The 24,829-nt window shown below is 40.9% G+C and overlaps 1 protein-coding gene across 2 annotated transcripts in view; it reads left to right on the forward strand.

The window, feature by feature from the left end:
- Nucleotides 1–2,289: 2,289 nt before the first annotated feature.
- Nucleotides 2,290–24,829, forward strand: part of TMX3 (thioredoxin related transmembrane protein 3) — a 38,046-nt gene continuing 15,506 nt past the window's right edge. Inside the window, exons 1-10 of one of the 2 annotated variants that reach the window (NM_001102289.2) lie at nt 2,290–2,457; nt 3,361–3,415; nt 6,699–6,738; nt 7,963–8,086; nt 14,623–14,668; nt 15,954–16,034; nt 18,072–18,171; nt 18,844–18,921; nt 21,528–21,594; nt 23,016–23,114. In NM_001102289.2, the coding sequence (NP_001095759.1) occupies nt 2,412–2,457; nt 3,361–3,415; nt 6,699–6,738; nt 7,963–8,086; nt 14,623–14,668; nt 15,954–16,034; nt 18,072–18,171; nt 18,844–18,921; nt 21,528–21,594; nt 23,016–23,114 (736 nt within the window). In that variant the 5' untranslated portion in view covers nt 2,290–2,411. Of the gene's footprint in view, nt 2,458–3,360; nt 3,416–6,698; nt 6,739–7,962; nt 8,087–14,622; nt 14,669–15,953; nt 16,035–18,071; nt 18,172–18,843; nt 18,922–21,527; nt 21,595–23,015; nt 23,115–24,829 lie in introns of those variants that run through there. The other variant, XM_024984410.2, reaches the window with a different exon arrangement.

Below are 24,829 nucleotides of genomic sequence, written 5' to 3' on the forward strand. Positions count from 1 at the left end.
TTACACAAGGTACAAGAGATGAAGACGGCATGGCTAGTTCACCAGGGAACGGTTGCTAGTGGTACCTCGTGAGGGGAGGATGGGACTAATGGGAGCGGTTAGAGGAAACAACAGATAATGAATGTACTAGCACGGAGTGTAGAGCTGTAATTTTATCCTGTATCCCAGTGAGCAGGGGTAAAGCTAAAGGAATCTATCTTTATAATAAAATTCTAAATGGTATTTCTGAAACATTCATCTAGCAAGTGATGCACAGAGTGTCTTAGAAGGGAAACTCGATGCTAGGAGCCCAATTATTCATGCAAGAGAAGGTGAGGCCCTGACCTGGGGATAATAGAGATGGAGAAAATGGGGGCGGACTGAAGAGACATTGAAGTAATAAAAGCAACAAGGTGTTGTGAGCAGCTGGATATGGAAAATATCAAGTAGGCAAGTACCTAGCCTAACTTTCAGGGAAATTGGCCAAACATTTGTACCATTAGCCAAAATAAGGTGAGTGAAATAGGAGACAAGGGAGAGAGGGAGAAAATTCTAGACTGGAAAGGAATCCTAAGAGGTAGTGTCCTTTTACACAAAGAATTCCAGCTCTGGAATCTGAGACTTGGTTTCCAACAGCAATTCCATCATTTTCAACTATTAAGCAAATTACCCCTGACCTTCTAGACCCTCATTTATACTATTTCTTACTTTGAGGACTTTCATGAGGAATGATTATTTATGTATGTTAAATTTACAGAATAAATTAGATGCTCAGTTTAAAAGTATATGTATTTGGATCTGCTGAACGCCTGCACTGGATACTATGCTGACTGCATAAACAAGATGAAACCTAGAGTTTTCTCTCAATCAGATTAGAACTTAATCTTCTGGTCTTTAGGAATAATAGTGTTTTATTTTCTTGGGCTCAAAAAAATCACTGCAGATGGTGACTGCAGCCATGAAATTAAAAGACACTTACTCCTTGGAAGAGAAGCTATGACAAACCTAGACAGCATATTAAAAAGCAGAGACATTACTTTACCTCCAAAGCTCTGTCTAGTGAAAGCCATGGTTTTTCCAGTGGTCATGTAAGGATGTGAGAGTTGGAACACAAAGAAAGCTGAACACCAGAAGAATTGATGCTTTTGAATTGTGGCATTGGAGAAGACTCCTGAGAGTCCCTTGGGCAGCAAGATCAAAGCAATCCAACCTAAAGGAAATCAGTCCTGAATATTCATTGAAAGGACAGATGCTGAAGCTGAAGCTCCAGTACTTTGGTCACCTCATGTGAAGAGCTGCCTCACTGGAAAAGGCCTTGAAGCTGGGAAAGATCAAAGAGAAGGAGAAGGGGAGAACAGGATGAGATGGTTGGATGGCATCACCAACTTGATGGACATGAGTTTGAGCAAGCTCCGGGAGTTAAGGATGGACAGGGAAGCCTGGTGTACTGCAGACCGTGGGGTCGCAGAGTCCGGCACGAATGAGTGAACTGAACTGACTAATGAGCCTTCTGCCTCATAGAATTTTGAACCTATGGTGAATGGGCTGACATCATAATCCATTTTTTTTTCTCATAACACACATTCAGTAATTGGTAGTAGTTACTGCAGCGATCACTATCATATAAAACTCAGTAGCTTTTACGAAAAACTTTTATGTAGAAAACCACACAGCAATATAAATGTTTTATAGCAGGTAGTTTACTTATTTCAAAAATCAGGAAACTGGAACAATCATAAATTACATCCCATGATTAACTTCATGTTTTCAAGTTTCAAGGGAAACACTTTTTAAAAGGAAGGCTTAGCTGGCAAAAACGCATTAATGGAGTTTACTCCTGTGAAACAGATCTCGCAGGTTGCAAACGGGGGTCAAAGAAAATTCCAAATTCATTCTGCAAATACATGTAGGGTCACTAGGCATCCAGAGTCTTCAATCTTTCTGTCCACTGTTAAGACCCATCTTTTTTCAGGACTCTATCAACTGAATAAGAGCAGCAGGTGAAAGAGATAGCAGGATTAAATCTCTAGCGTTGCTAGTCTACCTCGTCTTCCGTTCAAAGTCTGGCGCGCATTTAACTTCCGGGAAAGACGCCCTGGCGCCCACGCCCGCACCCTAGGTTCCCACGCTCCCAGAGGCGGTTCCGGGCGCAGGGGCTTCGGGGCCGCGATCGGGCATGCGTGCCAGTTCCGCGCATGCGTGCCGGCCCCGCGCAGGCACTGCGACTCCGCGCATGCTCAGAGGGGGAGGTCGGCGGGGCCTGGGCGGGTCGCGGAGGCCGGCGCGCCCCGCCCGCTCCCGCAGCCCCGCGCCTCCCTTCCGCGGCTCGGCCGGCCGGCCGGCTTCCCCTTCCGGGCGCGCAGGCGGCAGCAGCCGGTGCTCGTTTCTGTCGCTGGCGCTGAGTCGGTTCTGGCAGCGCCTGTGCGGCGAGCATGGCAGCTCGGAGGCGCGGACCCGCCCTGCGGTTCTGGGCCGCAGGTAGAGGCAGCGGGGGCGGTGCAGGCGGGCGCGGGGACCGTCTCCGTGTGGGGAGAGGCCTGCGCGGCCGCCGAGATGCTTTCCCGTCCCGGGCCCCGGGTCCCGACACAGAGTGGGCGCTGTGGGGCCCTTAACCGGGCGCGGCTCCGCCGGAGACGCGGGCCTTCTGACCGGCCTTCGGGGCGGCAGGGGGTTCGCGGAGCGCGGGCTCCGTCGGCGGGCGTCGAGGGCGCTCCTCCCCGGCGGGCGCGCACACCTGCTCGTCCCTGGGCTCTGAGCCTGGCCAGCTCGGAGGCATCCTCGCCCGCGCGGGCGCGTCCTGGCCGGGCCCCGGGGCTGTGCGGTGTGGCCTGGGGACCGGCTGGTCCTGCTCAGTCTCGGGCCCGCCTCGCCGTCCTCCCCACAATGGGTCCACTCGCACCGTTTAGCTCCCACGCGTGCCCGGCGCTGCTCCGTGATCAGTGTTAGGAGTCCAACCCAATTTTGTTTCTGTCAATTTGGAGGTGGAGGGGACAATATTTTTGAATGGTGTTTGAAGTTTATCGCTGAGAAGATAATTGCTTCTAGAGGAAAAGAAATACAGACAATGTACCCCCAAAAGATCTACCCCCAAAAGATGAGATGGTGAAAAACAGGATGAAATAAAAAATGTATTTAAAAGGAACTTTCGTCCTTTAGAATTACTGGCCTAGGTAGAGCCTGCTGTCACCACATGGTCATGAATATTTATTAAACAGGTGAACAACTTATGCTTTTGCCTAATTTGTGTCCTCGGATGAATGGTGTGTTTTTTGGGAGGTTGTAAAAAACTGGAAACATTTTATAGGTGAGGAAGCATATAATGGAAGCCATAAGATAAATTAGCATGTATTTTACTGTATACATCTTGTCTTTTGTTTTCAGTTTTTCTGCTGGATCTGGCTTTCTGTAAAGGACACGTGGAAGATCTAGATGACTCGTGAGTATATCTGTTTTTAAATAGTATCTTCATTTCTTCCAGCTGTGATGTTGTATGAATACTGGTATGAGTCCAGTATTTTTTAAAATAACACTTGTTTTACTGAGCACGTAAATCTGTGGTACGTAATTTGCTAATTTTGTTTGGAGGTAGATTTTTTTTGTTTTGGAGTGTAGTTGACTTATATGTTAGTTTCAAGGGCACTACATTGTGTGAATATAATCTTTTAAAAGCAAACAATGGCCAGTGCTTACCTAGCACCAGTTTTGCTCCAGGAGTTGCACTAAGTGCTGTGTGTGCACAAAATGGGATTGCACTGGGCAGTTTTATGAACAGTCACAAGAGGAAAAACTGCTGGAGTCTTCTGTTTTACCTGTACATTGTTAGTCACTACTGAGTGGGTGCTGGAGTTTGGTAACCATCCAGTAACACAGCATGAATCCCCAGGCTTTACTTGTCGTAGGTGAGGAGTCCGGCTTTAGACCAGAATCCTGTGTGTGGTTTTCAGGCCTGAGCATAGGCAGTGACATGGCTTTTCCTGGCAGGGCTCTGGGGGGAAGCTACTCTCCCCGCACCAGACGTGGGGCACAGACAGTGCACCCCGGTCTCTGGGGTGCCGTGAGCTCTAGTCACAGACTCAGGCCCCCAGGCCAGCCGGACTCCTGTGTGTGCGTCTGCATTCTCAGCCTGGGGCCCCTTGTGGAGTCATGTTGGTGGGGGCCTTGCCTCAGGCGTTGCTTAGGGAAACCTCCTTATTGAGGGGCTTGGCTGAGACCCTTTCTGCACATGGACTCGGTACCTCTCCTCTCCTGTCCCTTCCCTCATCCCTCCCCTCTGCGTGTGGGTCCTTGGCAAGGCAGACGCCTTTGGTTCGGGCCTCCTCCCGGGTGAGATGCATCTCTCAGTGCTGAGGAGCTGGCAGCTTGTTTCTGTCTGCTGGCCTGCACTGGTGCAGTGAGTGAGTCAAGTCTTGACTCTCCGTTTGGCTGGTTGTCCTTGTTCACCACCCCTGCCCGCAGCAGGGTGCTCTGACGAGCAGAGAGCCCCAGGGTCCCGCGGGGCGCTCAGCAGCCTTCCTGGTGGGTATTGGGCGCCCTCGTGGATTGTTACAGGCGCTTCGATTCTCAGAGAAGCCACTGTTAACACTGAGGTGATTTTGTTAAAGTTCGTGGTGCCCTGAAGGGTGTGGCACCCCAGACCTGCTCCTTTCCGAGGAGGAGAAAGCGGGGGTGAGCCAGTGCACGAGTCTGGGGCCCTGACTCTCCTCAGCTGGGTGCTGCTGAACTGACAGGGTTGGCCCTCCTGTAATGAGCTTCCCAGGTGGTAAAGAAGCTGCTTGCCAGGACAGGAGATGCAGGTTCGATCCCTGGGTCAGGAGGATCCCCTGGAGAAGGAAATGGCAACCCACTCCAGTGTTCTTGCCTGGAGAATCCCATGGACAGAGGAGCCTGGTGGGCTACAGTCTGTGGGGTCACAAAGAGTCGGACATGACTGAGCAACTAAACAACAACAGCAAGAACAGAGTCTCCTGTAAGTGAAAAGCTTGTCTGGCCCACCTTCCTGGCGTCCGCGGCCACCTGAGCCTCCTGTGAGCTCCTGGGTCTGCGGTGAGGAATCAAGGATAGTCGGCAAGGAGGCCATTAACCGGGCCCGGCTTCTGGGTTTGTGCTTTCTGCTCCTGCCTGTTGCTGGATGCCTGTGAAGATGAGGCACTGGGCTTAGGGTCGGTCCTGCCCCTGATAGGCGCTGTGTTCTGTCCATGACGCTCAACAGAATGGCCTTGTGCTGACTAAGGGACTAAAGGAAGTAGCCAACGAGGATTCTATGCTTGTCAGCTGAACATGGGGACTGAATTATTCTTCATCCCAGAGTGAGCAGACATGCAGCGAATTGCCTTCTGGGCCCGCAAGAGGATGGCACTTGGAAATTCAGGCACCATCCTAGCTTGGGCTGGTGAGCAGGGATTGCCATGGCTGAAGAAGACTGAACCAGAGTGAGAAGGCTGCCTTGCTTGTCTAACCCTGGCCGGGGCTAAACTAACTCCCCAGGGACTGATGACCATGCTGGCCAGAGTGTTCTCGGCAGATGGAGCGCCTTGGCTCCTCATCGCCACATAGGGACTCTCTGGATCCTGACTGCAGATGACACTGTCTCTAGGTTGGGTCCAGCCGTCCCCATTACACTGACTTGGGCCGCACCATCAGGTCCTGTGAGACCATGTTTGTTTGCTGTGCAGATTGCCTGAGGGCACTGGATCTGGTGATGCCTAGGGTTTGCAGCCCTAGCCCCACATCAGTAAGCACAGTCATGGGTGTACCTGACACCTTCCTTTCCACGTGGGGCCCTGTCTGGGATTCTGTACCAGTCAGCTCCTTCCCATTGATGGGATAAGGGAGAGGCTGCTGCTGCTGCTGCTAAGTCACTTCAGTCATGTCTGACTCTGTGCGACCCCATAGACGGCAGCTCACCAGGCCCCGCTGTCCCTGGGACTCTCCAGGCAAGAACACTGGAGTGGGTTGCCATTTCCTTCTCCAATGCATGAAAGTGAAAAGTGAAAGTGAAGTTGCTCAGTCGTGTCCAACTCAAAGGGACTGCTGTTGGACTGCAGGGACTGCAGCATCAAGCTCCTCTGTCCATGGGATTTTCCAGGCAAGAGTACCTGAGTGGGGTGCCATTGCCTAGGAGAGAGACTATTAAGCATCAAATGATGGGAGACAGTGGCCCCCGCCCTTTACCTCTGGGTGCAGAGCTGCCTGCAAAGACATCAAGAATAATGGCCATCGGTTAGAGCGTTCTGGTTGAACAGTTTGCTTAAGGTGGCCATGACACTTTCTTGGGTAGCCCCACAAGATGAATATAAAATAGAATTTTTTACTGTAAACCCCTTAACGGGAAATGGGGGAACCCGCTTGAGAGTCAGGTTCCCAGATCCCACCCAGGGGTCAGGCCTGCCAGCAGACTTCCTAAGGCTCACCCCAGACCCTGCCCTGCTCTGTTCGTTGTTAGGCACAGGTGTAAGTAGAGGAGAGGGGCTCCAAGCTGAAGCATTTATGTTTCTGCAGAGTCCCGCTTGAATTTTTACTCCTAATTATTTTATCATTGCTTTTGTTTTATTAAGGTGTTAAATGGATAAGATCTAGAGGTCACTGAGTAAAACTTTTAAAGTAAAACTTACTAAAAAATTTGTCCTGTGCCCCCGTATTTATCAATTTGTTATCTTTACCTGTGCTATTCTGTTGTAAAGTGGAAACCTACAGTCAAGATCTGTGTTCTTGTTTTTTAGGTTTAAAGAAAATCGAAAAGATGACATTTGGCTTGTAGATGTGAGTATTTACATTTTTTGTACAGGTCACCCATCCCTCTCCTATTTTAAATGTGACTTTCCATTGTCCTCACCCAAATACGGTAACAGACAGAACCAGTACCAGTGTCGTAGCCCACTTTTCTTCTCAGGTGGTACTCTCGGGGTTTTTATATTAAAGGGAACCTCAGAGCCTTAGGATCTCTGGCAGGGGAACCTGTTTTTGATGAAATTCTCAGCAAGTCCACGTGTGCATGATGTCTGAGGAAGATTATGGTATGGTTTTATCACAGAATCCACTCAGTATTTCATTTCATCCAAGAGATTGAGAATATTAGTATCACTTGGCAATCAAAGTCATATTTTCATCTTGGTAGTGAGGGAATCAGCTTTGCATCTTCTTTTCCTTGCTGTGACGTTTTGAATGTGTTTAAACCCTGGGATGTCTGGGTGCATTCTGACATGCCTCAGTGAGAAAGCGGGGTGAGTGGCAGGAGAGAGATGGAATGAGACGCACAGAGCTGACGGTCACTGAAGCCAGGCAGCGAGGCGTGAAGCTCCTGGTTTATCTGTCTCCTGTGATATATGTTTGAACGTTTCCATAGGCTGATATTACAAGAGAGTTAAATCTTATTTCATAAAAGTACAAAACAAACAGTTTTTGTTATGCTGCCTAATAGGAGGCGCCTAAGTACCACCCTGACCATCTGGTGATCCTGAAGAAGGAAGGACCAGGATTTTAGTTTCATCAGCCTGACTTGTCGCTGTGCCAAACTGTCTTACCAGTGGTTATACTTACAGGAGCAGAGTCACCTACTGTACTGCAGTTTTTGCAATAAAAATAAGTTGATGTTTATCATTAACACTTAAGGGGTGTGCATATGATATGTGAAGTGCATTTGGTGGTTTAATGTTATATCTAACATGGACATAACTCATTTGGGAGCAAAGATGTTTTTAATTGTAAATTGTCTATTTTAAATAGGTATCTGAAATAGATATCAGTAGCCATTTAAAATGACTTTAAAGTAATATCAGTGTTGAGTTGTATCCTGGAAGTTGACATGTCTGGATTTGTATGTGTGTATGTTCATTTTGTAACCACTTTAAAAATTATATTTAGACTTTTGGTCCAAAATAGATTATTATCCAGTTGTTTAGGGAAAAAGATTCTTTTACAGTTAAGATTGACATCCACAGTAGTACAGCATCTTAGTGGTTTTCCCTCTCTTTTTTTCCAAACAAGTTTTATGCACCGTGGTGTGGCCATTGTAAAAAGCTGGAACCGATTTGGAATGAAGTTGGTCTTGAGATGAAAAGCCTCGGTTCTCCAGTGAAAGTGGGAAAGATGGATGCTACTTCCTATTCCAGTAAGCAGCTACTCGGTTTATTGTTTTTCTGTTCTCGTAACGCAAGTGTTTTAATTACAGGAAGCAGTATTTAAGGTAACAGGAAGACGAGATTTCAGACTGTGTTTTACAGGTTAGATGGGTTAACTGTTGAACGTGTGATACGCAGTCTCTGTTAATCTTATACTTACTACAGATGTGGAAGTCCCTGTTCCTGCTGGGAGCCCACTTGAGATAATCAGTTGCCTGAGACAACTACAGGAGATGGAGTGGTGAACTCTGGATGTCACTGAGGGTGAAGAAGGAGTGTTTGTTGTCTGAGCAGCCTGAGTGGCATGGTAGAGGAGTCCACGGGAGCTCGAAGGATGAGGCGAGCTAACATACACGCAAGTGGGGACCAGGAGAGTTCTCACATTAGAGAGGGTATTACAGGGAAATCGTAGAGCTGAAGATGGGTTCAGCGAGTCTGTACCAGAGACTACAATGTCTTCAGGCAGAGGCTGGCAGACCGCAGCCCCGGACAGTCTGGCCCCTGCCCGCTTTGTGCATGGAGCTCCGCTGGACCAGAGTCACTTCTGAGTTTACTGTTGTCTGTGTGGCTGTTTTTGTGACCCAGAGGCAGAATCAAGTAGTTACAACAGAGCCTATCGCCCCACAAAGCCTAAAAGCTTTATTATCAGACCCCGTACAGGTAAAGTTTACCAATACCTGTCTTAAAGGATTTGGGAAAAGGCAAAATTAAGTTCAGAGAATATGAGGTGTCACACAGACTCGGGGAGAGCATGGCTCAGAAAGTAGATCAGATCCCACTCTGCTTGCTGCTGTTTCCCGTAGCCCGGGGAACATTTCTTAACATTTACCAAATCGCTAAACTTTAATTTCTACACCAGTAAGTGTTTAATTATGATGCATTTTGTATTGGTTGTTGTGAGATTAAAATGATATAGCACATGTACAATCTCTTGTAGTGTGCAATAAAAAAATAGGTTCCTTTTTGCATTAATTAATGAAGAAAGTGGAAGTATGACATACGAAAGCGTATTTCGTTTTAGGAAGTAAGCTTTGTACTCTGGGTATAAACTTAGAAGAAGACAGACCTATGTTTTAAATCCAGGTCAGTCATCTCTTACTTTTGTGGCTTTGGGGAAGTATTAATCTCGCTGAATGTTAGTTCCCTTGTCTGTAAATGAGAGAGTGATAATTCTCAAGGTTGTGAGGATTGTATTAATATTTCTTATTCAAAAGCCCTGGCACAATGGCTTGCGCTTGTCAAGCACTGAGGGATAATACCAGACTTTAAGAGCCTCTCAGGTGGAACAAGGTGTTTTGGGTTTTGTCAGTTGTCAATAGAGCGCTAACACACATTTTTGAGAAGGCAGATGATTTGATAAAAATATTTTTGGCAGAAACATGTAGGATGAAAAGAGCAGTTATAGGCAAAAAGATTATCTAAGCTGACTTTTGTATGCATCTTGATATAGGATACTGGGAGGCCAGACTTGAGTGAGTGGCAGGGGAGTAAAGAGCCAGTAATTCTTAATAGACATTTGCAAGGGTTAAATCACAGATGTGATAGATTGACTCTGATATAAAGAAAAACAATTGAAAATAATAGTGTAAGAGTCTTAGCAGAACTCACACTGGACTATATTACCATTACCAGGAAAAAAACAATTACATTTAATTCTGTGTTTTTGTGTTAGTAGCTGTTCCAACTTTGCGGTGTTTTGCTTTATTGATGCTTGGGAATATGGGGAGCTAGAGTGCAGGTGAGATATTAGAACTAGAATTGTTGAGTCACACAAGTGAACTGCTGTGACTTTAGGAGGGGGTGAGATGGATGGTAAGAAGTTAGAGCGAAGATAGTATGGTTGAGTGGATATTTCTTGATATAATCTTTTACAGTGTTTAAAAAATCACTCCTTTTAACTTTCGTGAAAGGTAATGCTTATGTCTAGGCATGTATGTTGATTAGACGTGCATACACGTACACTTGTCTATATAGTAATTCATTCGTTTCACTGAGTCAAAGTCAATAAACAAGTAAATTGTCTGGTAGTGTTTGATGTCAGTGATGGATGCATTTTTCACCTTATAGATCAAGAAGATGTTTTTTGTGCTATGGAGAAAAATACCATCTTCCTTAAAAAAAAAGAAAGTTGTTAAGTATTCAAAAACTATTTAGAGATTACAAATAGATTTTTGGCATATAATTCTTACAGCTTTCTTGAATATTTCAGGGCAGCTCAAATACAGGCATTTTAGTAGAACTTGGACTCAAACAGGTGAAGAAATTGAATTTCCATTTCAGGCTAGCTGTGGGCAGTGTTCTGCCTCTAATGGTGTAGCCCTGGACGACTGGCAGTTTCCTGTGTGTCTCTTCCGTCTGCATAGGTGGCTTTGCAGATGGGCACAGCATCAGTGTTTCCCAGCATTTAGTCTGCAGGCTACCTGTATTAGGATACCTTGGTGCTCAGTATGAATTCAGATTACAAAGGCCCACACCTCCCCTACCAAATGAAAATGAGATTGAGTCATGAGAATCTGTTTTTTTAACATGGACTTCGGGTGATTCTTGAGTTAGAGAATCATGAAGTAAAGTATAATTTTGATGGATCGTTAAGGGATTTCAGTTTGGCGTGGGATAGGATTATTCAGTGATCAAGTAGAGAAAATCTCTTAAGACTACTTGAGGGTAGCTTAGTTCTCAATCATGTAATTGCAGTGATTGAAATAAACACCATTATATTCAATCCAGCAAGTCTCTGTGTATAGAATTGTTGAATGGGAGAGATTTGAACTTTGCTGATTTATCCTGCAATATGTATTTGGAATTGTATCAGATATTTCTTGATGGCTTGTTTTAACTGTTTATATGACTTCTTAGTGTTATTTGATGTATTATGTCCAGTGTAAATTCAGATGTTACTTTGGCCTTTCATTTTCTACATATTCCTTAAAAAATGAGGACAAAAAGGTTCTCATCCAAAAGTTAAAATGTTACGATGTTACCTGTAATCATGTACTGATTTCTATTATGAAACCACTGAAAATTCCACTGAAAATTCCACACTGATGCCTGAGTGTGACATCATTTTATATAAAGATCATATTTTACCCCTCTGTGATGTATAAACTTTCAGGGGCATTTGGCCAATAAGATTCTTATTTTTATTCTGTGATTGCAGATAAATTTGCAGATCAGTCGTACGTTTCTAGAGTATAAGCCCTTCTAGTCAGTGACTGTATTTCAGGGTTGTTCCAACTTGGTCCGGTGGACATTTGGGGCCTGATGATGTTTCGGGGGAAGAGTTGCCTGTGCATGGTCCAGTGTTCAGCCCCGACCTTGGCCTCTGCTCACTGGATGCCGCTAGCTCCCTTTTCCTCCCTCCCCCAGCACTGTCAGCTGAAATTCTATCAGGGATGGAAGTTAACCTTCAAAGAACCGAGTGGCTAAAGGGTGGATGGTATCAACTCCATCTTATAGGCAAGAAAACTGAGGTCGAGGAGATTAAGTGATGGCACGAAGTGTGGAGCTGGGATTCTCTCACTGCAGCCTGTTACGAGAACTGTAACATCAGCTATACAATTCCACCACCATTTTTCTCATTGATTGCATATTTCATTTTATTTGATTTGTATAGATTTTGAGTTATGTAAGCCGTTGCTACTAGCTATACCCTCCCTCTCCAGATCAGTGACATTTGTCTCTGTATTTTGGCACTTAATTAGATGCATTTGAAGGTAATCAGGGCTTATGTTTGCCTGCCTTCTTAATTTGAGGTGAGGAGCATTAAGAACATATTTACTCACATAATCTATTTTTACTTGAAAGAGGGCAATCTCAATAACGGTATTCAATTAGAATATCCTTGACCCAGAAGTATTTGTAAATGATATGATCAATAAGGGTTTAATACCAAAATATAGAAACAGCTTATATCAAAAAAACTCAATATCCAAAAAAACTACCTGATTAAAAAATGGTCTGAAGACCTAAATGGACTTTTCTCCAAAAAAGACATACAAATGGCTAACAAGCATGTGAAAAGATGCTTAACATTACTAATTATTAGAGAAATGCAAATCAGAGCCACAAAGGCATGTTGCCTCTCACCTCTCAGAATGGCTGATATCAAAAAGTCTACAAATAACTAATGTTGGCGAGGATGTGGAGAAAACAGTTGTGTACTGTAGGTGGGAATTAAATTGATATAGCCACTTTGGAAAACAGTATGGAGCTTCCTTAAAAAACTAAAACTAGAACTACCCTATGATCCAGCAATCCCACTCCTGGGTATATATCTGGAAACAACGAAAACTCTAATTTGAAAGGATATATGCACCCCAGTGGCAGCAGTATTTATAATACCTTGAGAGTCCCTTGGACTGCAAGGAGATCCAACCAGTCCATTCTGAAGGAGATCAGCCCTGGGATTTCTTTGGAAGGAATGATGCTAAAGCTGAAACTCCAGTACATTGTCCACCTCATGCGAAGAGCTGACTCATTGGAAAAGACTCTGATGCTGGGAGGGATTGTGGGCAGGAGGAGGAGGGGACGACAGAGGATGAGATGGCTGGATGGCATCACTGACTCGATGGACATGAGTCTGAGTGAACTCCGGGAGTTGGTGATGGACAGGGAGGCCTGGCGTGCTGCGATTCATGGGGTCGCAAAGAGTCGGACACGACTGAGCGACTGAACTGAACTGAACTGAGACATGGAAACAATCCAAGTGCCCATCAACAGATGATTGGTTTAAGAAGATGCAAGAAATGTGTATATATGTATATATATATAGAGAGAGAGAGAGGCAGAGAAAGAGAGACACCCACACACACATATATACACAGTGGACTATTTAGTCATAAAAAAAGAGTGAAATTCTGCCATTTGCAGCAACATGAATGGACCTAAAAAGTAGTATGCTTAGTGAAATAGGCAGACAAAAAACAATAAATATTGTATGTTATCACTTGTTTGTGGAATCTGACAAAACCAATGTATATATTAATATCAAAACTGAAAGGGACTCACAGATAATAGAAAACCAAGTATGGATGCCAGTAGGGCGAGGAAAGCAAAGAGGGGTGGGATAGGAGCCTGGGGTTAAGAGCTACAAACCATGTGTAAATAAGCAACAAGGCTGTATTGCACAGCACAGAGAAGTACAGCCATGTTTTATAGTAACCTTAGGTAGAGCATAGTCTATAAAAATATTGAGTCACTGTGCTGTAACTAATATAATATTGAAAGCCAACTGTACTTCAATTATATATATGTATGTGTAACACTTGATAGAATTAAGTCCTAAGTTAGAGATAGGCACGATAAATTATGTGTTGGTCTAAGCTCACAGGGCTATTCAAAGACAGGACCTGTATCTTCATATGTATACACCAGGTTTTTATTTTTGTCACCCCTATTGTTTGTGCTATCTCTAATAAAAGCCATTGTTGATCACTGGCCAGAGCCTCCTAGTCACCTCTCTTCATGTTTAAGGGAAAAGGTCTAGAGTTGAAAAAGAAAGGAGGAGAGATTTTCGGTACTATCTGTCACAAATTCACTTTGTCTTTTTCCTGTGTTTTGGTGCGGGGGAGAGAAACCAAAATTAATGATTACTAAAGTGATTGGTAAATCAGCACCCAGTTTTTTTATACCCAACTGTCATAAAAAATATTCTGGAAATAAAAGAAAATGAACAGAGGGAGCAATTATGTGAGTAAATACAGTATACTTTGCATAAGTTAGGATAGTTGTGTAAACATATTGTATTTTGCCTACTGAGAATATTTTCTTTTTTTTCTGTCCCAGTTGCCTTAAATCTGTAAAGTAGTATAGTTTTGATTTTCTATAGTGATTACTATGCCTCTTAAAGTCGTCTAATTCTCTATGGTTTCCTTATTTTCGTTACTATTTTTTGTTCTCCTTAAAAAGATGCCATTGTAGTGACTGTATCTTATTTTAATTAATGTGGAGATTTCACAATAACTTTGAAGTAACTGAAATTATTAATACTCTAGGTTGTTACAAAAGCAGAAACTTAAAACAAGTAATGTTGCTTTGAGATAATATTTTTGCAATTACAGTTCATGTTTTTAAAATTAAAGTACAAAGCAGTTCTTTTAAGACTCAGAAAACACTAACGGAAGAGATGGGCCTTTTTTTGGAGAAATGTATCCTGTAAATGAAGTCAAATGAAGAGTGAGACTTTATATATGTGTGGGTATATATATATTTATATATAATTTTTTTTAAAAAAAACATCTTTTAAAATAAGTACTTTATAGATAAAACTTACTCTCTTGGAATTTATTTTTTATTTTGTTATAGTATTTTTGTGTAAGTCATAAGTTGGATTATCAAGTAATTATTTTGTATGAGAATGTCATGTTTTTTCCTTTTTTGTGTGTTTACATTATTTTTTAAGAGTTAAGAACAACATATCTATATGGGTTTGTATAAGTATATATTTTTTTTTAAGTAAAAGGCTCATTTATTACCTAGTTTCTCATTTTAAAAAAATTTAGAATTATTTATTCTTTTTCTTATCAAGGCATTGCTTCAGAGTTTGGAGTTCGAGGTTATCCAACAATTAAGCTGTAAGTTGAGTGTTGTATGTTTATATGTGTATTTTTATTAGTTCACTCTACTTACATTTTATTATATTTCTAGTAGCTTCCTTGGAGAATTGAAGACTTGGGTTCAGCAGTTCTTTCTAGGTGCAGTGTGGTCCAGGGAAAGGGATCCATCTGTGCTTTTTCTTTGCACTTAAGTTAATGTGTGGTTTAAGGCTAATTCACCAAATGTGTTTTGAGTTGGACTGTGAGAGGCGCTTAGCAGGACAAAGGTGTACAGTTGTAAATTACAACAGGTATTTTACCCCTCAGGTGCTCAAGAGTGTATTCTGTTTAACTTGTGAATCCTATCTCTTAACAGATTTTACTTTTCTATAATTAAAATAGACTTGCTTCATTAGAGGTGAAAGAAAAAGAGAATAAAATTGATGGATGTTAGTTATCACCTATAGATTTGACCACATCTGTCACAGAGCATATACAGTAAAAAATATCTTGTGATAATTCTAAAGGCCTTGTTTTGTAATCATGGTTTTATTGAATTTTCTCATGAGTTTAATCCTGATCTCATCCTTATTTTGGTAATATGAAGACCTGAGGAATTACTTGGGAACTTATTTTTGTAATAAAGTAAGTTATTTTTTAATTCCTTGGGTTCTGTGTTGGCCTCGCTCCTTCTCCCACTGTTTAAAAATGTTTGCTAAGCCTCTTAGTTTCCTATGTTCAGTTAATTATCTTTTTTATTCTTTTGGTTTAATTATAGGTGTTCTGTTGCGCTTTCACAACTTTTAAAATTTCAGTTAGTTGGACACAATTCATTGGCAAGATTATAGAAGATTATCTAATTTTTCTAGAAGAGGTGTTTTTAATGCATTGTTTTACCCTGTAATCTTGGTGCATTTATCACGTTACTCTGTTGTATTGCTTAAAATTGGATTTATCTTTACCAAAATATTAATTCCCTGTGCTTTCACTGACCTTTTAATAGAGAAGATAGTAAGACTTATGCTTTGAGTTCCTTACCATGAATGTGTATGTTTTTCATTTATTACAAGGATAAATATATGTAGCTATCAAACATAGAGTAAAATATTTTCACATAATTTTAGAAAAATATAGTCTTCTTCTTTGCATTTTGAGTTGTTGATCCCCTGAAGGCAGTGTTCAGCTGTTTTTTCCCCATGATTATGCTGCTTCTAAAACTCCATTTACTATTTTGTATGCTGTAATTTGTGTAACAATAGAGAGTGATTATCATTAAATATGAAAACAGTTAATGTAAACTTTTATCTTCTTTTCTTCTTTTAAGATTAAAAGGAGACCTAGCGTATAATTATAGAGGACCACGAACAAAAGATGATATAATTGAGTTTGCTCACAGGGTGTCAGGGTAAGTTTGTATTCTGACAGGCCTTTAGGATATCAGTGTTTGAAAATTAAATGTATTTTAATAAACTGCACTGAATATACATATTTTTAGGTTTTTAAATAAAATTGTCTATGAGGAGAGATAGAGTTGCACAGCATATGCAAAGAGCTTCTCTAGAAAAATAAAGGGGTCCATGATTTATGTTACATACTTGCTGACCTCACTCACATTTCAATTTATTTTGTGTATAGAAGAGCTTTTCCCCAATGGATTTTTTTTAATACATTTTCAAGACTTGATTACTTCTAATGGCTTTGTGAACCTTAATTTTTATTTCATGATGGTTTTGCCTTTGTACGACCTGGTTTACATTATTTTGCTCATTGTCTAGTTTCAGTGTTAAGAGAAACCCCACAACGTGATGTTCTGAATAGTCTTAGACTTTAATCCCTAGCCTGTGATACGTGAAGATGCTTTTGAGATGTAACTAAGATTCTTTCCCTCATCTTTCACATGCTCCTGTATGCCAGCTGTGAGGTATTGTTGCACATTTTGCTTAGAATATAATGTAATTAGAACCCAGAGATCTTTTTGAGTTTCAGATCTCTGAAGTTTTACTGCTAAGAAAACGAATTTTGTCTTTCCTTTTGGTTTGAATCTGGTGATTTTTTTTTTTAATTTACATCTTGCTGGCATATATAGAAAGTTGGTGCATGTAATTGTTTAGTGGGATTATGTATAACTTCTTGAAGAGAACATTTATCAAAGTAGGTTACTTTGAAAATATAGTAGCTTATGAGTTTGACAGGATGTAATATATTGATAGCTCTAAATATTTTTAAGTTAAATTGAAATACTGGGGTAGATTTGTTGGGTGGCATGATACTATCTAGCTTAAATTATTTGAGAAAAGACACAGAATTAGGAATGATCTTTGAATATTAAAGTTTGCAAAGCTTTGATAAAGTATAATTTTTACTGTATTTTCTTACTGATTGCATGTTTCATTTTATTTGCTTTGTGGATAATTTTGAGGTAACTTTATATTACATGAGGGGGTCTCTAGTGGGGTTACTTTATTCCCCTGTGGTTTAGATTAGTCTTTATGTTTTGGCAATTTTAAGATGGCCTTCTCCTGATGTAACCAGGACTGAATCTACTGCAAAGGAAATTTCAAGAATCACTTCTGGAGTTGCGTCACTTACCAGTTAATTACTCACGCGTGAAAATAGAGACTAGAATAGAGTGATGCAATGCATTTAAAGAACTGTGCATTTTGAAAATATGTTTGCCTTTGCAGAATACATTTTGTTCTTTTTGCAAATGTGATGGAATAAAAATCTTATAGACCACATTTAGAAGCAGACTGCCTCTTAGCTTTTAATAATATTTCATAAGTCATATGTTTTATAGTCACCTTTGATGTAGTTCATTTCTCAGTTTATTTGGCTTTGAAATATATAATAAAACTTCTTACAGTTTTGTTTTCATAAAATTCTTATATGCTACCATTTTCCATTTTATTTTTCCCTAGAAGAATAACATACCTAGGAACATTTTAGATTTTAATCTTTATAGAGTGTTTTAAAACTACATAGCATTTAAATGGACAGAGTAAGACATAAACATTCTAAATATAATGTTATTAACTCCTAGAATAGTATATTTCACAGTGTGTTTGTGTGAATGATCTTTTGAAAGGGAGAAAAAAAATCACCTCTCACGTGGATGGTTTTGTTTTTAGCTGAGGATTCTAAATGGATTATAGTCCCATCTTTGCCTATCCAAACATTGGTTAAGGTGATATTCTCCAGAGGGACATATTTAAAGCTTATTTTTTAAAATTGTAGATCAAATTGTAGGTACTATATTTTAATAGTGGTCACAGGCTATAGTTTATAAGATTTATGTGGATTGAATGATATACTTAAAAGGCAATTCATACAGTAATAAAAGTTTGTGACATTAGACATGATGGGCTGACATAAATAGAAATAAAGTATGTACTACTCTTAGTTCAAGTACAAGGTTTTTTTCATTTGTTCTATTTTCAAACAGGGCTCTAATTCGGCCACTTCCTAGTCAGCAAATGTTTGAACATATGCAGAAGAGACATCGTGTATTTTTTGTTTATATAGGTGGAGAGTCACCTCTGAAGGTATCAAATGATTTTATTTTTTAATCCATAAGAACAGAATGTATTATAATTTAGTTTTCTGTATAATGAAGACTTTCTTGAAAAACTCAGGACTTATTTCATCGTTATTAGGAATACTTTAGTTCAATCTAAGTGTTTTTTATAATAAAAGCACTTTGTCATATACCCTCTATAGTATTTGCCTTCATGAAACAATTGAGTAAAAAGTGGGTGGATGTGGCCTACCTTAGTCTTTCTTCTGTTCTTGACCTATTTATTTAAATTCTGTATTGCTTTTCAGCATTTTGAGACTTTGAGACTGCAACATGCAGTTGAGTGTAATAGGCAAAAGCTCACTGTTTTAAGATTATTGTATACATGTATGTGTATGTTTGCATGTGTGGACATGCACTTATCTCTTCATTAGCAAATTAAATTAATGTAATTTGAGCTTGTTTTATTTAATGAACATTATTTGAAGTCATATAAAAGCACTTAGTTATAATGGTCTTTTGCCTAAGAAACAGTTTATTTATGTTTAATCTTTCCAAATGAAAGGATTTAAGGTAGCAAATTGTCGTGATCTATTAATACTTAGCAATGATACTACTTGCTCTGAATGTTTAATGAGGAATGAATTTTGATCTTGGTTACTGTTTAAAAGTTACCTTTTTTCTGTTTGTATCTTCACAGGAGAAATACATTGATGCTGCTTCAGAATTAATTGTATATACATACTTCTTTTCTGCCTCAGAAGAAGTCGTCCCTGCGGTAATATTTTAAGTTGAATTTTAAGTAATGTGTTAATATGTATATTCAACAACTGTTGATTGTTCTTTAATCATTGTGGCATGCACAGTTTTAAGTCCTGGATTATTGATGACAACCAAAGTCATCAGGACCCTCATACGGTAGAGGTTATGTTCTTGTGGATGGGGAAGTGGATTAAATTTCAGTATTGTAGATGAGTCTTTCTGTGCTTGGGTCCTCGGGAAACAAAGCTGTGAACAAGATATCATAACTGCTTTAAAAAAAAAAAGCAGCAGTGTAGTCATTTAGAGGTGGGATGGCTGCTCTTGACTGGTTGATCAAGAAGTATCTGTCTGAGGAGAAAATATATTTGAACTGGGACTTACGGGACATGAAGGAGCCACACACAGGTCTGTGGCCAAAGTAAACCAGAAACAAGGACCAGGGGATGCAAATGCCCTGGATGAGAGCCTGCCCGGCGTAGTGGAGTGACAGCGGTCACCACTGCGGCTGTACTGCAGTGAGAAAGACGAGAGGGAGGTAGAGGCCAGTGGAAGCCTTACAGATCATGGCCACGCGTGCGAAGGGCTAGGGAAGGACTTGGTCTCAAGTCTGTTTTAAGGACATTCCTCTGCTAAGTGCAAAAGGGACTGGATCAGGATGAGACTCAATCAGGAAGATCAGTTGAGCTCTTGAAACAATCTAGGATTTAGGCTTGAAAGGTAGTAAAAGAATTAGGGAGAAGGATAGAATTATGTTTGGAGATGGAATTGTTTGAGCTTGCCCTAGAGGAAAAGAGATGAATAATAAGTCATTATACGTGTTCTCTGGTTGTAATTCATTTTGATTGAGAAATAGTTGTTCAGGTTCAAACATGAAAAGACTCTAGCTGTGACTTTGAATTGTTCAGTTGCAAAATAAAGAGGTGCTTTAGTAATTTAATAAAAGGATGACTCTAGGTTTTTGGTTTGAACAACTGGGTAGGTAGCTGGTAGTGTTACTTAGGAGCTTGGGAATACTGGGGAAGGAACAAGGTAAGGGTATGGGAGGAAAGATCGAGTTTTGAAGGTTTATTTTAATTTGACATACTAAGCATCCAAGTACAAACATCAAATAAGTTGTTGGATATAAGGGTTGGGAGTTAAGTCACAGCCGCATAAATAATAAAATAAACTTCTCAAACATGGAGTGCAAATTTGGGGAGGGTGGTGGGTAAAAGGTCCCGGGTCCTAAAGACAGCAGAGAATAATGAGAAAAACTCACCAGTAAAGTAGGAAAACAAGGTGAAAGGGAAGCCAGGATACAAGGTATGTAAGAGAAGAGTGGCCAGTTGTGCAAGATGCTTGTGAAACACCAACTTGAGGAAGGAACAGTGGTGTTTGTCCCCGTAGAGGTAGTTGATGGTTTTAAGAGAAACGGTTTCAGAGGAGTAATGGGGATAGGTGCCTCACAGGTGTGTGATTTCAGGAATGGCTGACTCAGGGATGCCCTTGGAAGGGAGAGACATGGGATGTTCTGAACTGCTCCGAGAGCATCAGTATGGATGGGTGACTAGCGGCGTGCTTGATGGCAGAGCCTCTCCTGAGGGCTTTACCGCTGCCCTTCAGTGGCTGTCTTCATGGTGCTGTGGAATTTTTTAATGCATTGTAACCAGATCATTCTGTATCACCTGAGACATACCTCCCTCCCTTTTAATCTTTCCAGGACAGCTGTCCTTCCTTTTATTATTTTTATTTTATTAGTCGTCTACTAATTTGTTCATTTTTATGTCATGTAGTAATTCTCTGTGGCTTACCCAAGTTACATCTTTCCTGCTCTGATGCTGATTTCTCTTCTGTAATTTTTCTCTTTTGAAATTAGTACAACACAGCTCCCCTGGTAGCTCAGTGGGTAGAGAATCCACCTGCCATGCAGGAGACCTTGGCTTCTATCCCTGGGTTGGAAAGATCCCCTGGAGGAGGGCATGGCAACCCACTCCAGTATTTTTGCCTGGAGAATCCCCATGGACAGAGAAGCCTGGCGGGCTGCAGTCCATGGGGTCGCAGAGAGTCAGACATGACTAAGCACAGCACAGGGCTAAGAAGCAGGCACCCACTGAATGAATTTCTTCTTATTTATTGCCATTATGAGTTCTCATTCATGAACCAGTCTAAGCCTGTTCTCGCCTCTCCCATATGTTAGCATCTCTTATTCTCCACTGAGGTAGTGATGCCTCCTGGGTTCACAGGAAGCCGACTCACAGCTGCAGTGAAGGAGTCTTTGTCACACGGCCTGAGAGTTGGGGGGAGGATGGGCCTGTGCTGCCTGCTACTTCTGCCCAAGCTCCTCTGCCATTTCAGCGTGCCGCCTGGACCCCACTTCTTGTGATATCTTTGTCTGTTAGCAACTCGAAGAATATTCCATGGTTCCTCCATAGCAGACAGGGCACATACCAGGGGATGTATCAAGAGGTAACAAGTCCAGTCACTGAATGAGCTTGAGATTGATTGTGTTCTTTTTAACCATTTGTAATTTTTTTGTTAGCATTGTGAGTTTTCCCCCAAGTATCTTTCAAAACTTTTAAAACTCATGGTGACCAACTGAAAAATTTTAACTGTCAAACTCATTTACTCTTCTGGTTTATGCAGTATGTGACCCTGAAAGAGATGCCCGCCGTGCTTGTTTTCAAAGATGAAACCTATTTTGTTTATGATGGTAAGTTCCAGCATTTTAACTGATGTAAAACAAAACAGCTTATGATTAAAATGCTGTGTCTATTACATGCCTTAGATGTTGCTGTCAGATGCACCTACTGTTCACAAAACCCATTAGCTCAGTGACTGCTGGGTTTTCTTACCCTTCAGCTTCATGTTTTCCACTCAGTGGTCTTTCATTCTGAGTTTCCTTACAATAAGTTTCTTTTTCTTTTTTTTTAATCAAATCATTTGCCTTCTTTAGAAATGAGCCCTATGCAGTTTCTCTACATTACTTTAAAATATTCAGAATTCATTTTAAAAGGGTCTGACATTTGAGACACACAAAGAAGTGGAAGAAATAAGCCATCTTCCACAGTGAAGCCTGCTTCTCCTGCCTTTTCATTGTTGTTGATAATGTCAGGAGCATGGGGATGAAGCTCAGAGGGCGTGGTATATTTCCTAATGAGTTTTAGTTTTATCACTTTCATGTATAATCTTCAGAAAATTTGACCTGGAGTGGAGATTGTGACCCAGTGATCAATTTCTGGTTTTATGTTTACTCTCCTAAGTCATCAATCTGAATCCATAAATGCTTTCAGATTTGTGTCATATTACTCATTTTATAGGTGTGATAACTTGAAAACGTTCTGTTTAGCAAGTGACCGAAAAAGCACATCTTTCAAGAAGTCAATAAAATCCAGTCTTCCTTCAAACACGTTGGTAGGCGTTTCCATCAGCTGCTTTTTCATGCAGTTGTGATCATTTTTCAGACTTACATTTCTAATTAGGACAGAATTATCTTGGATATTATATTTCCTGTCAGAGGAAGTATATGATGTTAGAAAAGGGCTAAAATACTGTGTTTGATGTTATATGTGATTTTGTTTTACATAAGAAAAAGGATGTCATAAAATACAGAAGAGCAAAGAAATTAGAGTAAAATAATTGTCTATAAGGACATCATCCAAGAATAATCATGAGCCCAGGAAAACTATGTAGTAGGAGTATATATGTGCCTTCATTTTATCATTCTGTCAGTTTTCTTACATACTGCATTTTTGGCAGTATTACAGTTGTGTTGTATTATTTTGTCACCTGCTTCACCCCTTAATTATTGTAATTTTTAAAAATGTATAAATGGCCTTCCTCAATGTGTACCATAATGATTTAAATTACTTCCTGTTTAGGGTATTTCAGTTATTTCCTATATTTTTATTTATTTATCTTTTGCTGTGTTAATGATGCTATAATGATGAATTGTTCTGTGTATTAATCCTCTTTTTACATTTGATTGTTTGCTTCGAATAGCTTTCTAAAAATGAAGTTTGTGATTTTAAGATTATGGTCCTGTGTCAGGCATTTTATAAATATTGCTAGATTAAACATTGTAAACATTTTAATGTCATATTTGTACTCTAATTTATTAACTTTGTTTTAAAGAGTATGAAGATGGTGATCTGTCATCTTGGATCAACAGGGAGAGGTTTCAGAATTACCTTACGATGGACGGCTTCCTCTTGTATGAACTTGGAGACACTGGTAACAGCATATGTACAACTCTCCATCACTCTACAAAGCTTTTCCTTAACTGATTACATAAATCTGTAGGAAATGAGTTTTTAATTTCTATTTCATAATATCATTCCTTCTTTCAGACCTGAATGCCAGTTCAACTTTATGAGAATATAGATGAATATTACCAAAGAACATACATGTGGAAAAAAGATTAGCTAGAAAGGGTACATTCGGAGAAGGCGATGGCACCCCACTCCAGTACTCTTGCCTGGAAAATCCCATGGATGGAGGAGCCTGGTAGGCTGCAGTCCATGGGGTCGCAAAGAGTCAGACATGACTGAGCGTCTTCACTTTCACTTTTCACTTTCATGTACTGGAGAAGGAAATGGCAACCCACTCCAGTCTTCTTGCCTAGAGAATCCCAGGGATGGGGGAGCCTGGTGGGCTGCAGTCTATTGGATCGCACAGAGTCAGACATGACTGAAGCGACTTAGCAACAACAAGAAAGTGTTCGTTAAAGAATCAGTAGTGACAGGGAAAACAGAGCCTGGATGATAAGGAAATAAGAAAAAAATAACCACCAGAAACCTGTCCTCAGAAGACTGATTTTGTAATAGAATTTGGAATACAAGTAATGACAACCTTTGAAAGCACACTTGTACTTGTGCGGAAAATAAGGGTGTCAGGTTGGCATGGTTTCTTGAAGTTACATGCTCGAAAATGATAAGCAAAGCAAATATAAATATAGATACAAAAAGAAAGCTGTAAGAAACTAGCTGAATGGTCTCAAATAGATATAAACTACAAAAATTATAAGAAGCCAACCACATGTTAGGAAGAAGTGCTTTGTTAGTTTGTATTAATTTTCAACAAAATACTTATTTTCATCAGTTTGTGAGTTGTGTGAAAGAATGCAGTTTGAGTATATGAATTGTTAAATATTTACCATTATTGGGGCTTTCCTGATAGCTCAGTTGGTAAAGAATCTGCCTGCAATGCAGGAGACCCCGGTTCAATTCCTGGGTCAGGAAGATCCACTGGAGAAGGGATAGGCTACCCTCTCTAGTATTCTTGGGCTTCCCTTGTGACTCAGCTGGTAAAGAATCTGCCTGCAGTGCAGGAGACATAGGTTTGATCTCTGGGTTGAGAAGATCCCCTGGAGAAGGGAAAGGCTACCCACTCCAGTATTCTGGCCTGGAGAATTCCATGGACTATATAGTCCACTTCAGTTCACTCGCTGAGTCGTGTCCAACTCCTTGTGACCCCATGAACTGCACGCATCATGCCAGGCCTCTCTGTCCATCACCAACTCCTGTAGTCCACCCAAACCCATGTCCATCGAGTCAGTGATGCCATCCAACCATCTCATCCTCTGTCGTCCCCTTCTCCTCCTGCCCTCAATCTTTCCTAGCATCAGGGTCTTTTCACATGAGTCAGCTCTCTGCATCAAGTGGCCAAAGTATTGGAGTTTCACCTTCAACATCAGTCCTTCTAATGAATACCCAGGACTGATCTCCTTTAGGATGGACTGGTTGGATCTCCTTGCAGTCCAAGGGACTCTCAAGAGTCTTCTCCAATACCACAGTTCAAAAGCATCAATTCTTCGGCACTCAGCCGTCTTCACAGTCCAACTCTCACATCCATATATGACCGCTGGAAAAACCATAGCCTTAACTAGATGAACCTTTGTTGGCAAAGTAATGTTTCTTGCTTTTTAACATGCTTTGCCTAGGTTGGTC

The sequence above is a fragment of the Bos taurus genome, chromosome 24, assembly GCF_002263795.3.
Source record: "Bos taurus isolate L1 Dominette 01449 registration number 42190680 breed Hereford chromosome 24, ARS-UCD2.0, whole genome shotgun sequence".
NCBI classification, from domain to species: domain Eukaryota; kingdom Metazoa; phylum Chordata; class Mammalia; order Artiodactyla; family Bovidae; genus Bos; species Bos taurus.